Source organism: Catharus ustulatus, chromosome 7 (assembly GCF_009819885.2).
Source record: "Catharus ustulatus isolate bCatUst1 chromosome 7, bCatUst1.pri.v2, whole genome shotgun sequence".
In the NCBI taxonomy this organism is placed as follows: Eukaryota; Metazoa; Chordata; class Aves; order Passeriformes; family Turdidae; genus Catharus; species Catharus ustulatus.
This window is the reverse complement of record NC_046227.1, coordinates 15107667-15122206: the sequence shown is the minus strand read 5'-3', so window position 1 is coordinate 15122206 and position 14540 is coordinate 15107667. Positions and strand designations below refer to the sequence as shown.

Sequence of the window (14540 nt, the reverse complement as noted above, 5' to 3'; positions counted from 1 at the left end):
CATTTTTCTACTGTGATATAATCAGACATTGCCAAACAAGCACTCACTTTTGTGGAAAACATCAAGAAAATAATTTGAGTTTAGCAGAGTTATTTTCCTAGATCAATCTATTCCTCTTGTTTGCACTATTTTCTTAATGCCTCATGTTTCAAAGACCGATTTTCAAATGTTGGGAATAAGTCTTTTCCATAATTCTTTACAAGTCTAGCACAATAGAACTGTAGCTCTTAAGACATATACGTAATACAAATAATCATTCATTTCATTATGGTAGCATAAAAACAACAAGCTCCAAGCAAAATACCTCTCATTTGTAAAGATGATCATGACTAATCCTATGTCAAGATAAGGCCAAAGATTTTTTTTTAAAAACAACTACAAAAAACTACTGCATAATCTAAAATCTTGTTTAAATTCTCTTTTTACTACAAGGCTATATTGAACAATTAAGTGATTTTTTTCTGTTATGAAATCAAGACTTAAAATACCTATGAATTTAAGATTCCCTTACTGGACATTAATTTTAGGCAGGTTTTTTTCATTAAAATTCAGCTTTTTTTTTTCTCTTTTACAAGGCATGTTATTAAACCTTCATGCTCCACATCCCCTCCAATTCTTATTACCATTTTCATACCCTATGGTGAGGCTGACAAAAAACAGTGTGGATTTGACAACCATAAGCACGGGAATCTAGCAAGAAATTACTATGCAAATGTGTCTTGGAGAAGATAACATTAATAAATATTTGCTGATGGGCCTTTTGCTCCAGTAGGTGGCACATTTATAATGAAAATTTAACAGTTGTTTAAGCCAAAGATCAGAAGCCTCAGATGTACATGCCACTGAGAGATGATGAAATAGGAAAAACACTTCCACGTATTGTCATTTTAGAGGAACCAATCCAAGTTCACAAAGTTTGTGAAAAGTTGGAAGGAAGATATTTTTTTCTTTAAATGCTTTATTCACAAAAAAAAAATAAATTCTCAGCAGTTACTAGCAACCTCAATTAAAAAGGTCCATTAAAAAAACAGTTGTTTACAAAAGAAAAAAATCAAACCTTCGAAGTTAGACTTCAATTAATTTTGCAGCTAAAGGACTGTAAACCACAGGAAAGCACACATTTTTACTTCACTGTGGCGAAAAATCAGTTACAAATCATGATAATAAGAGAAAAATCTAAGAGAAGGGGAGAAAATACTACCATGTGATTACAGAAAATTTGAATTAAGCGTGTAAGACTATGTTTCAGAAAAAATAAGTAACTGAGCTAACTCCTTGACTTCAGAAGGAGAAAGTAGAAGGAAGGCTTATTAAGCAGGAGAAAATGCAGGCAGTTCAGGAGTGACCAGCTTTCCTAGACATTGAGTGATGTTTTAGTTTGAGAATTTTCACTTCAGATACTGCTACAAAAAAATGTTCTTCTTTAATTCAAGACATGTTATTTCTGGATTTATTCATGGACAGCACTCTCAAAATCTTGAATACAGGTACACATACCCTGCCCCAGAAGCGAGACAAGCTTAGATAAAGGTCAAGTTTCAAACAAACTGCAGAAATAAATTCCAAGCAATGCTGAAATGCATAGAGCATTTGCATTCCCATTTCTGTGGGAGAAAGTTTAAAATCAAGAAAAATAAAAAGAAGCCATATACTGGCAGCACACTTTCTGGAATCAGAAATACTGAACACCAGCTTGCAAAGTATTAGAAAGATTAGTATTAGTTATTATAGTCACAGGCTTAGGAGCAAGCCTGTTACCAGTACATCTTGTCAAGACAGTTCTGTGCAACCCAACTGTAAGTATTTAACCTTAAGTAAAAGGGTATAACAGGAAGAAATTGGTTGCCCAAACAAATTAGTATGCTTATGCTATGCTTCCCACTCTTCCCACAAAGTACAGAAAGAAGTCTTTGTGGATAATGGATGTAGCTGCTGGGGACATGATCCAGAGGTAAAGACTTTCCAAGGATAATAGTCTGAATATGACTTTGGATGATATTGTCCCTAAACAATGCAATGAAGTGAGAAAAAGACAACAGCTGATGTGCATGAGTAATGTACGCAAAAAGATAAAAAGTCAACAAAATTATTACGCTGTTAGATTACAGATATTCTTGTCCCAAACCCAAGGTAAAACTGTAAGGAAACATCTGTCAGGTAAATCATACACACAGTGTCTTTACAAGATGATTAGATTCTCTGTTCTCCACTTTCTGTCCTCACTGAAGGTATGCACTTTAGATCAATGAAAGCTTTTGAAACTACTAGGTAACATGATAAGCACGCATCATGTACAAGAAATCAGATAAAGCTATGCCGATACAAACCCTACATCAATATTAAGCTAAAATATTATGCATTTTTTCTTTTTAAATTGGTAATATAGCTGAGTGACAAAGTTCACCGCACATCCTAGATGGTACCAAGCAGTGGACACAGAGTTGCTACACAGTTGCCTTTCAGTATTTAAAATACAGTACTAGAAACAGAGTCCAACATCTACAGAGGAGCAAAACAAGCAGTCCATACTACAAGCAAGGAATTTGACCTGGAAAATTACTCTCTTTTCACAGAGAAAAGCTTGATCCTGCCAGCTGAAATTAACTAGAGGGAGGAAAAGACAGTAGAAGTCCAGAAAATCTTGAGAAGTATCAGTATCATGCTTCTTACTTGATGCAAAGAAAGAGAGCTTTATGAACTCATTCCTGGTTGAAAGAATATTTGTTCCAGTTACAAGTATGTCACGCAGACTTTAAGCACAGGACCCAACAGTCCACGACTGTGGAGGCAAAGTTGTCTTTCTGATTCATTGGCGAGTCACTGAGGCCACTGATGTAAAATCACGTTATTAAAAAAGTAATACATAACCTTTTCAAATGTTCCACAATCTCTGCTTGCAATTGCATCCTTAATACAAACAGTGTCAGGCTTGAAATCAAGATTCCTTGCCATTTTATAAGGAGAATGTATCTAATCATGGAGGTTCTGTAATAGTAGAGAGGAAAAGGGACCTCCTAGCACATAATTAGAAAATTCAAATTAGCAGTAAGATGCAGTTCTTAAGTGCAAAGGTAAAGGTTTAAATAAAACAATTCAACAGCGTAACAAGTAAATTCATCACATCCTCAAGTCCTTAAACTGAACTTGAATGTGTCTCTAAATAATGTGTTCCAGTTCAATTGCAGATTTATTGGACTTAACAGCAAACACTGGCATACTTGGGAAAGCAATTTCTTCTCCTGAAGGAATTATGCCTTGAGATTATTTTGTCCAGTACTGTAGAATATATAAAACTTGGTGATTCCTTCGGTCCTCAGAGTCTGTGAGCCCCAGTGGATGCACTGATTGTGACTTTGTTTATACCAGAACTGTCACACTAGACCATACATAGCTTCCAATGTGTTGACTTCCAAATGTCTTGGTAACAAGTTAACTTTGATTAGTGTAACAATAATAATTTTCCCATTATTTTCAGTTAATTGGTAGATGTCCCTTCAGACCTTGCTTTGCACTGGCAGCTGATTGCTCCACATCACAGCAGTACCATCGTGTTCCACTAGCATTCAGCATCAACATCAAAGTGAAAAGAAGAAAGGGGAAAAAAAAGTTTCTAAGTGATTATGGTTCCTCAAAGTCTCCTCTGTGTATCTGCACTGTTACTGGCTGTTGTTCTACCAAGTATGCAACTCCTGAAACCTTGAATTTGCATAACAATTTCTCCTCATCCACGAACTCTATTACAAGTAGGCAGTAAACAACATGTTCATGCAATAGATGGCCTAGAAAATAATATACTGAGTAAAGGGATTTCAATTTCTGGCCAGGTATCACAGCAGTACAGCAGTTTCTTGCTGTTTATCATCACTCAGCTGCCCACTAAAAGCTGCTATTTTGACACATTTTAGGATATGTAATTTCTAGCTGCCTGCATTTGACCACTCAAGACAGAAAGAAATTTGCCATTTTTCATCCAGACTCCATGCATGCTCCCTGTCTGAGATTGGGTGAGGTGCCCATGTATTTCTCAACTCCTAGTGTCCTTCCAGCAGTCTTCTTTTGCCCCAGAGGAGTGAGTGTTGAACAGGCAAGGGAGATGCTCCTCGAGAGGGGCTGGAGCAGCTCCCCTGAGCACAGCACACAGCTGCCGGCTCCGAGAATTGATGACCCTGGGTTTGGGATGGATGGGACTGCGAGCAGCAGAACAGACTGCTAATCTGCAACCAGCAGAAACAACACAGCCCTGCTCTCCACTCTGCAGATATTCAATTTATGAGTGACAATTCCTGAGATTAGGAGTCTTATCTTCATTATTTAAAGCAGTTAAAACAGCTTTGATGCATTGCATCAACCTTGCAAAGGGATGACTTGAAGCAGTCAGGGTAGTGTGCCATCTATCAAAGCAACACCAAGCTTCCAAATGAGGAAAGCAGTATAAAGTAGAAATACTTTTAACACACAGATAGCTTTATCTGCCCTATTCATCCACTGATTTCAAGTCTGGATAATCGTAGCAAGTATTTTTGAAGCAAAACTGTAAAAATATGGAAAACAACTGAATTTAGTCTAAGACAAAGTATGTGCCTGGCATTCTAGTACCTACCAAGAATTTAAGCAAAAAATAAGCACATTAAGCATAGATACCATGCCATAACTCATAACCAGAGCACAAGTTTAATATACACTTAATAGAACAATGTAAACTCAAATATTTTTTCAGCAAAGGTCATCTGAAAATCTCTGGAACAAAGTCGACTTGTTTGTTTTGAGGAAGATTGAAAGCAAAAAAGACAATTTTGCCTTGAAGGAAAAATACTCATTAGATAGGGTGAATTATTAAAATGAGTGACTGCAACTGATGAAATAAAAGGACAACAATATTTTTAACTTGTTTCTACCAGATTTGTCCTTGTTTCTGTCAATAGCTAACCAGAACAAGTCTAGAACTACACCACTTTCAATTCTTTATAACCACGTTTAAATACCCAAAACCTGGGGGTGTTTTCATAAATATTTACTTCTCAGTCAATACACCCCTGGTGTTCCAGCTTTGGCTTTTCTCAAAGTCTCAGCCTTAACTCAGCAGTCAAAGTGACTGAAAAGCTTAAATCCTATTTTCAGAAGTAACCTGGGTACACAGGAGCTATGTACTGTTCATGTTTCCTTAAAAAGAGCTTGCTACAATGATTACTTAATAAATCGATTTTTACTGTTTTTACTTACTAGAGATGCATCAGGCTCAAATGGCACCACTAACAAAGTTGGCCACAATACATGAATTGCAATTCCTGACAATAATCTTCAGTCCTTTCCATCTAGTCTGTTTTTTCTTGATGAAGTGATTTCTGTGTCTCTTTATCCAGATGTGCCACTCTAAAGCCTATGACTCTTCCTCACCTCTTTATTTTCTCCATGTTCCATTTAAGTTTGATCACCGGATAAAACAAGCACCTCAATTTCTGCTTATATTTAAATGCTCAGTCACAAAACGTTTCAGGATGTAATCACTGCAAGCACTCAAGGTTGAGCCAGAGGAGATGCACATGTGTGAAATTTTTGAATCCAGCTTGAGCAGAAAAACAGACAATTTTAAGAACTTCCTATGTGGATTTCTTTACCTTGCCTTCATCTCTCTACCCCTACTATGAAATATCCTGAAGAAAATGGAGACCCCCAGGTGGAAGTTACAAACCCAGGCATGGTGTTTCAATTTCTGCCATCACAGAATTCTTGAAGCAAGCAAAGGAAACTCTCACACCAGAGACCTGCTCTGTCTTTTCTAGCTCAGTAAAAATATAAACAGTACCAATGTGACCAGCTAGCAAAACCAAGCAAAAATGTCCAAAACTGAACATACCACAGTAATTTCAGAAGTCCCTTGACATGGGAACATCCTTTCATCCATCTGAACACAGGTGATCTGAACACAGATCTCCTACACCATCCCAAGCAACCCATACACTAACAAGTGGTATTACCAAATGCATCATAACACAAATTCTTGCCCAGTCTGACAGTTTCACAAGTTGCTTAAAGGGAAAATTTTGTCCACTGAGCTTTCATACTCATATCCTTTCCCTCAAGGAGCTCCTGTACACACTATATGAATTTTAAAACCTCAATCCTTAAGGAAGCTGTATTCCTCTATTCAAAGTATTAAAAAGACTTCCTCATCCCATCCCAAGATCTGCACTGCTCAGTCAGAGACACAAACACTTCAGGATCTTGAACCTTCAGGTCTTGAACCTACCCAAGGCTAAGGAATTTAGCCTTTCATCTGCCCTGACTGCTGGTATCAATACAAAAGCGCACTCCTTACACCTCTGGAGATCAAAACATAGTCAGCTTTCATCACTTCCAACTAAAAAATAATTTTAAGAAACATCCTTACAGGAACAAAAAAGCATAAGTGAAAGAGGGAAGTTACTTAGTTTATTTTCCCTTCAGAATCATGTTATGAGCACTGCTCAAAATCCAACAGAACAGAAAGCATATTAAACAAAAAAAAAAAAGAAAGACAATTTCTTGGCTGAACATTCTGGGTAAGACCTCCAGACATCTCTGGCTCTTTAACCTACAGACAGGAAAAAATATATAAACTTAAGCTTCAGTAGTAAAGCTTCAAAAGGGCTGCTGTAGTGAACTACAGTTCTCAGTGCACTCAGTTCCTCTGGCAGGATTAATCAGTGACCTGAACTAAAAAAAAACAAATTTCAAAATTTCCACTGAGACCTTAGATAGACTTGGATTCCAGAGTTAAGTGACTAACATGGAATTGGTCACAACATACCACTTCCCCAGTAATGTCTTTTCCTTTCAGCTTAGTGTCCTCTTCTTCAAAATCTCCTCGTAATCTTGGCAGTACAGAAGCTGCTATCCCCTGAACACTCCCAAAGTGCAAAAGATCACGATACTTTAACACTGAGGTCTTCCAAAGGAGAAGAAATTAAAATTACAGTGCCATGTGATAACTGACAATCTGATACAGAAATAGTTAGAGGATGGATACAGAAGCAATAGAGCTCCACAGGAGGAAGTCAAGTAGTTCTGTCCAGCACAACAGACACGCCAAATCTTGCCTTTCACTTGAACCACCAATATGAAATGGCAGGAGGGGAAACATGCAGCAATAAAGACACTTGGAAAAAGATGTAAGATGTTTAAGGGTAAAAGGACCTTGCAAAAACCATATTGGAACAAAGAACCAATCAGACTGAAGTTTGGCAAGCTTATAATCATAATGATACAAAGAATTACCAAAAAAATTAAAGGAGAAAGACGTTCTAGCTCAAGCACTTAGAGAAATAAAACAAATTTTATATGCCAGGGTAGCAATATGTCACACATTGTTTTCCAAAGTTTTCCATTGTTCATAGTATTTTCTTCCTAGTAGCCTTTAAACACACACTGATGAATAGCAAGCAAATTTATTCACAGGTCCTAAAATGACAATAACATATATTTAAGCTGCCAGTATGCATCTCTTGCATGACTTCAGAAGCACCCAAACGTGGCTTTGAAGGAGCTGTGTTGAAGTGGGACTGCTGTGCTTTCCAAGTGCCTGTGACAAAGGGCAGTTGTCTTCATTGCTTCTACTCCTTCTCCTACATGAGGATGGAATAATAAAAAACGGGTGCACCAGCCCACATTTACTTCTTAACTAAACTTCTGGGAACTATGACTCCCAGCTTTTTCTTATCTCAGGAAGGTGTAACAGTAGGTGGAACAGGATCTCTCCTCAGCACTTAACAGAAGAAACATTACCAGCTCTAGAGCCAACCACATCTTGCACAAAAAAAAAAGCAACGTCAAATTTTGCTCCTTGCAGACAGAACTGTGCAAAGAAGCAAATATTGTATTAATAAAAAAGGCTTATTTCAGGATCAAGTCAGAATTGTGAAGACCTAGACTAAAAGCAACACAATTTTAAATTGCCTATATACAAGAGAATAATGTAGGCTAGAGAGAGTAACCCAAGTGAAGTGCACAATGTCAACCACCTTAAACTTTCATCAAGCACAGTTCCTAGTGAGGGAAGGGTCACAAATCTGACATAGAAAAACAACAAAAATCTGCCAAGAATGAGACACAGATTAAAAATAAGTTGGTTCATTAATTTATGAATTATATGCTTTAAAAAAGGTCATATAAAGGTTTTAACAACAATTTATTTTTACTTCTGTAGATTACTGAAGAAAGGGAAAAGCTTGTAACATATTCTAAAGCTATCTAAAAATCATCCTGAATGTTTAGGGTGCTTCATATACATTTTTCAAGTGCATCTTAACCTTTATCATTAAATATGCACATAGGAAAAATTGGCATTGAGAGACAGCAATTTTACATGTCACAGGAAAAAAAGCAAACAAAAAAAAATATGAAGTATTAAAAGGTAACAATTAATTTAATGATTTTATGTCATGAATGACAAATCTTTTCTGAAATACTACAACAAAATGATTCCAAAATTATATCAGCAATGTCAGGAGTTAGGTCATTCGGGAGAACTTTGTTTTATTTGCATCCCCCTAGGATCCCTACCACAAACTGCATTTTTGTTGGGAGGTGTTGTTTTGAATTTTGTTTGTCTTTATCTCCAAAGAACACCTTAGCAGAAGCTATCAGCTTTGACAGAACACCAAAATTCTGGCACTGAACCATAAATTGACCATTACCATAAAAAGAACTGCTAAATGAGAAACTATGTGCTCAGTATAAAACTAATTTCATGCTTTCAAAAGCACACAGTGGCTTCTAGCAAGATAGTGGCCCTGGGACTTGCAAAGACAGATTGGCTAATACAAATGGTGTGTGCTCCTGATGCAGTCTGCTTAGCCAAGCTTTACATGTACTGGCAGTAAATGGAAATTCTCGAATCTTCTGTCAAACAAATACACACTTATCTATAACTTTGGAGCTGAAAGCTATAAAACAGCTGCCTCATAAATATATTTAGCAGGAAAAAGCATGAGCTGTCCTAGTTCCTCAGAAGAAAAAAAAAACACAAAAAAACCACAGCAGTCTTTACATAGTAAGCACAGACATTTCTATAGTAAGCAAGAAAAAAAAAAAATACATATTTTTCAATATATTTCTTTGTTTTATTACAGAAATTATTATCAGCATACACTAATATAATCATAGGAGGTCTCACCTCACCAACTCAATATTCACATAACAGCAGGGCTTAATAAGCAACTCAGTTGAACTAATTTTTTTGTTCTGCTATAGGTGAAATGCTCTATAAAACCTCCTTTTTTTAAACTCACAAGTACAAAGTCTGTTTAGTTTATGATAATACTTTCAAGCTTAAAGATTTACTACTAGAACTTCACAGGCTACCTTTAGCACACTATCCGGTCCCTTAAATAAAACTTGGTGCACTAAATCTCAAATTTAACTGGTTAGGGAGAAGCAACAGTAATTTTATACCCTTCTCAAAGAAAGCTGTCAGTGCAAATGAATTACTGGAAGCTGTCCTGGGCATGACAGATCATAACTTTTAATATTAACAATGACAGGCATACCTAATATGTCAAATCCAGTGCACAATTTATTTCATTCTTTACTTTTCTAGTTTATCTGGAGAATCTGACAGCTCTTGTGTTTCACACATCATTGTAACTATACTTTGAGATTTAACAAGCCAGAAAGCAAGCTCTGGTAAGAGGTATTTATTCACACTGCTAATAAGCTTCTTTCTACAACAATAACACAGCATCACTGACATTCAAAAAACATTTAAAATGCATAGGAAATCACCTACTGGAAAGATGCCCTCTGCAAACAGCAAGCAAGGAAAGGGAGCTTGCCAAATATTTAGTTACTTTTAATACTGAAATGAGAAGGGAAAGGTGCATTATATGCCTTGCCATTTTTATTATCCTTTCCACTGGAATAACTAAAACAGAAATGCACTGCACACAGAAATAATGCCAAACATGTAAGCATCCACTCTTAATGTCGTAGCACAAAGCAATTCAGTGAAGTTTAATAATAAATAAAAAACAGACTCACCTCTACTGGGAAGCCCACTCCACATTATGGCAATACTATTTAAGCAGGTTAAACAGCAACCAAGTTACATAAACAAAACTTCCAGTATGTGACCAATATGATCTACGGTGCTACAGAGTGCTGGCTCCAGCCCTGATCATCTGTGTGACAGTTCACTGCTATACCAGAGCAGCCTCCAACCTTCCCAGATGCCGGCTTATTGCACTGCTCATTGAAAATCCTTCACACGCTGGCAACATTTTAGGGAAGGACAAGCACACTCTGAGTCATTTGTAAAGAAAGCAAAGCAATTTCAGTTCTGTATCTTCATGCGTACCGAAACACAGAGCACTGTCAAAGTAGAAGTCTGCCTGAATTTATGCTGAGAATCAGGCAACCCAAGCCTTCATTATCAATGCATGGAATCAGCTACAGAGATCAAATTCAAACAAACCATAAAAAAATAAAAGGATATGATTATGAAAGGCTCTACAGCTTCAGCTCCAAACCACACAGAATGAGGAATCATCTATCTAGACTGTGTAAATGTTAAAAATAGCTCTGTCTTTTCTACAACGAACACGAGACAGAGGAAAATCAGCAGCCTGTATTGTGATGAGGTTCATTATTGGGGAGGGGGGGATACAGCAATAAAAATTAATGATTCCTTACAGATTTTATAAATAAGATTAATTCAAAATTATGCAAATGAAATAAGTTTTTTTTTAACCATGTAACAGACGAAGTCTATTACATATTAAAAACCAGGATTTCTATTAAAAAGAATAATACATATTTGGGTGAAAACATTTTGAATACTGACCCAACAAAGACCTGTACAGTTTAGCAGATTAATGACTTGTACCAAAATAAAAATATCACTAAAAGCAAGACATTACATGACCAATGCCTTCATTCTTCCAAAACAACAGTAATTTTAAATTACTTACTATGAAAAATCTCCATGGCTTATTAAATTAATGCATTCCTACTCCCACATGGACTTCTTGCAATGTACATCTTTTTATCTTTTCAGGTTCTTCTTAGGTTTTCTTTCCCCAGAAAGCTAAGAGAGCATGTGTTGCTGTGCATACTCACACCCAGAGATACACAGCATAAGACAGATGTAATCATAATCAGGCTTTCAAGAAATGGAAAGACACAGGAGTTTTTTATTATATTACCTGTACAGTTCTCCAAAGATACTGCTGGGTCATGAGACAACTATGAGAGAAATTTTGACAGGATATGATCCCAGGTGAGAAAAATTACTAAACAGACAAGATATCAGTTTTCCTTTTACAAGGTAAAAATAACAAACAAACTTGACTTCATTATTTTGTTTCTTCCAGTAGTTTTAATACAGATATCATGGCTGGAAATGCACGTGGATAAAAATGTCTGAATTTACAGATCCCTTTTCATCTCAGCTGTCTACACCTCTAAACTGTGGATCACTTCCTTCAATGAGACAGTGAAGAAATTCTTGCAGCAACATCAACTCAATTGATTCAAAAGGCTCCAGGCCATGCCCAAAGTGGCGACAAGGGACATGCTCCAAAGTGAAGCAGAAGTTGTGTCACCACCACTCCTGCAGCCATTCTCAGCTTGAAAACGTGGCTGGGGAGCAGCCCAGCCTAGACTCCAGAACATCTGATTTTCTGATGTCTTAAATGCTGCTTTTTTACCACAGCATAACTACCCTTGAAGAGAGGTTAAACTGTCCGAGAACATATTTATGCAAAGTAGTGGCAAAGGATCCCAAATATACTGTCCAATTTTATTTTGAAATCCTTCCACATTCCACCCAAAGGACCACCCCCTATAAACCACTTTTTTTCCCATAATAGGTGCATACTTTGTTTGCCTAATGTCATTCATGTGTCTCCACTCCCAGGAGAATGAAATGGAGTCTAGAAATTCATAATTGGTCTGATAACATTTACCAACTTCAAAGAGTTATGGTATTCAATTAGGCAATTAGGGAATTTTGAATGTTTTGATGCAATTTATCAATTACTTTAAAACAACTAAACTCAATAAAATAATGATTTCCCCATGTTATTCCTGAAGTCTACCAGTGAGTGTGCATATCATCTACTTCATATTTCTTATTAATTTTACCAGTACTCTCACAGTGCAACTACTCAAAGAACAGAATATTATGGATACAGTGTGCAGTCACTGGCAAATAGGAAACCAACATTAATGTCAGTTCTGGACCTTGATATTAACTCTCATCATCAGCATTCTGTGAGGAATACCAAGTGCCCAAAAGGAATACAACAAGTCTGCCTAATTTCAGAGCAGCTAGACATAATCCTGATGGATCCCTTCAAATTCAGCATATTCTATGTTTCTGTGATGACTTCTGTGAAAGAAACAGCAATTGTTTATTATAAACACATTTCATACTGTAAGGAAAATGTTATGTACCATTAACTATCTCTTAAGTAAATGGTGGAAGAGGCTCAAGCAATGCAAAGAATGTGGTACCATCTACCAAATGTCATCTTGTTCAAGAGGCCACTGAATAAGAAAAAAGTCAATGCACCCTGTAGTGAGGAGTGAAATACCAAGAGTTTCTCAACAGCTCACTAAGCTAAGTTCCATTATGGTCATGGAACTCTTTGTTATTATTTCTATTATACTGGACACAGTTTTGCTTTTCAGCAAGAGTCTAATATCTTACCAACAGAAAAATGGATTTTACCTAGAGCAGGACAGCAAAGGATGGAGCAACACCTCTCATGAAGGGATAGGGTGGGGGAAGCCCTGAGGAGCTGCTCCGCTTTGTGCCCCCACAGAAGCAGCTTCCTTGAAACTGCTTTCTAAAAGACCAGACTGTAGGCAGCAGACATGGAAGGCAGAACAAGTGCTGACCTTCTGTTAGTCTAAAAAAGGCATTGGCCCAACACAAAAAAAGAGTAAGCTCACAGTGCTCTCTACAGACTCATGCAATAATTCTATAGCCACGCATGCACACATTTGATAGGACTCAGTTCACAAACTTTTTCAAGATACTTTTGGTTGCTTCTTTGCATTCCTCTGTGTACTTGCTAGAATAATTCATAAAGATCTTCTGCAATAAAAATGAATTATCCTTGTTTTTTTTTAGATTAATGAAAGACAAACATTAAGAAGGAATTGGGGACCTATATCAAGAGACTTAAAGTAAGCAAGCAAAAGTTCTGTTCTCCATTACGTTGGCACAAAGCAGTCATAGATGGCAACTAAGCTACCTGTCAGAAAGCCAGATAAGGCTTGGCCCAGATAAGGATTAAAACCTACTTACAAAAAGCTGTGTTTAGGTTTAGATTCTTCTGACAAAAACCAAGGAAAAACTCCACTGAAATGAGAGCAGTGCATTGCAGATTCATTCTGTTGTAATCAACCATCATTTAATCCTGCACTGATCTGATCATTTGGCAAGGCAATTTTGTTCACAGTTTCATTTAAAAAAAAAAACAAAAACAAAATTCTTGCTTTCATGCAAGAGACCAAAACTGGGAATTTAGATTTAAGACTCTCCAGAATATTTTAAATATAATTTCTCAATGTCTATCAACAGTCTGTTTAATTTTTTGGCTGAAGATACTATTCACACTTTCTATTTTTTTTTTTTAATGAATATGCAAGTTAGCTATACAGTCCATGGATCCTATCAAGAAAAACCTGAGTTCTTTAACTGTAAGCCCTCCTGCCTCCATTGACTTGACAGGTTGCCTACACTTACAAATTTATATGGCACTGCACAGAGAGACAAAGAAGCTCTAATCTCTGGAAGAAGCCCTGCCGAGTCCATACTCCCTTGTTCTTCTCCCATGTCCAAAACTGCTATTTTACCTTCTCCCTTCCACTACCACTACCAGGTACCCGATTTAAGTCACAAACACAAGTCTACTAATTCATGTATTTATTTTGCTGTATTAACAAATCCCTGGCTGTCATTGCTGTGCACCAGATCACAAAACTGTGTGTTTGTAATACCTCAGGAAATCAACCTGTGACTATTTCCTCAGTATTGCAGTGTTAACATGGTAACTTGTAACACTGTTCCTTGCAAAGAGTCACAGTATAGGGTCCTGCAGCATTTCCAAAACTGTCCCTCAAGGTCGGAGATCTCAACAACAAAAAGGCAGAGGTGCTATGAGAAGACAGTACATGCTGACATGCAGATCACACCTCCAGCCAGACCTGCAGAGAGATCACACGGGCATTCATGAGTGTCACCCTGGCCCTAATGCACGTCTGCTCTTTACAGCAGACTACGACCCACGGAAAAGGGATTCTCCCATGCCCACTTTGAAATTTGGGCACTTTATGTAACAACAGTGAAACTTCCCTACACGCTTCCAGAGATCTGTAAAATCTGGATTTCGCAGGCATTTCTAAAGCTACACCAACTGTTCCCATATTGTCATGGGGCAAAGGAGAGAGAAGCAGGGGACACGCCAGGAGATGTCACCCCACGGAGGTAGCAGTGAGAACTGGCGGGGCAGGACCGGTGTGAGCCGCGAGGAAGGAGTGGGAGGAACACGGGGGGC

The 14540-nt window shown here is 37.3% G+C and overlaps 1 protein-coding gene across 5 annotated transcripts in view; it reads right to left on the bottom strand.

The window, feature by feature from the left end:
- Positions 1-14540, bottom strand: part of ZNF385B (zinc finger protein 385B) — a 154971-nt gene that overhangs the window by 106931 nt on the left and 33500 nt on the right. For 2 of the 5 annotated variants that reach the window (XM_033065233.2, XM_033065239.2), the window contains exon 1: positions 10015-10493. The exons of 2 other annotated variants lie outside the window; for them this stretch is intronic. In XM_033065233.2, coding sequence (XP_032921124.1) covers positions 10015-10039 — 25 coding nt within the window. In that variant the 5' untranslated portion in view covers positions 10040-10493. Of the gene's footprint in view, positions 1-10014; positions 10494-10943; positions 11102-14540 lie in introns of those variants that run through there. One more of the 5 variants, XM_033065234.2, reaches the window with a different exon arrangement.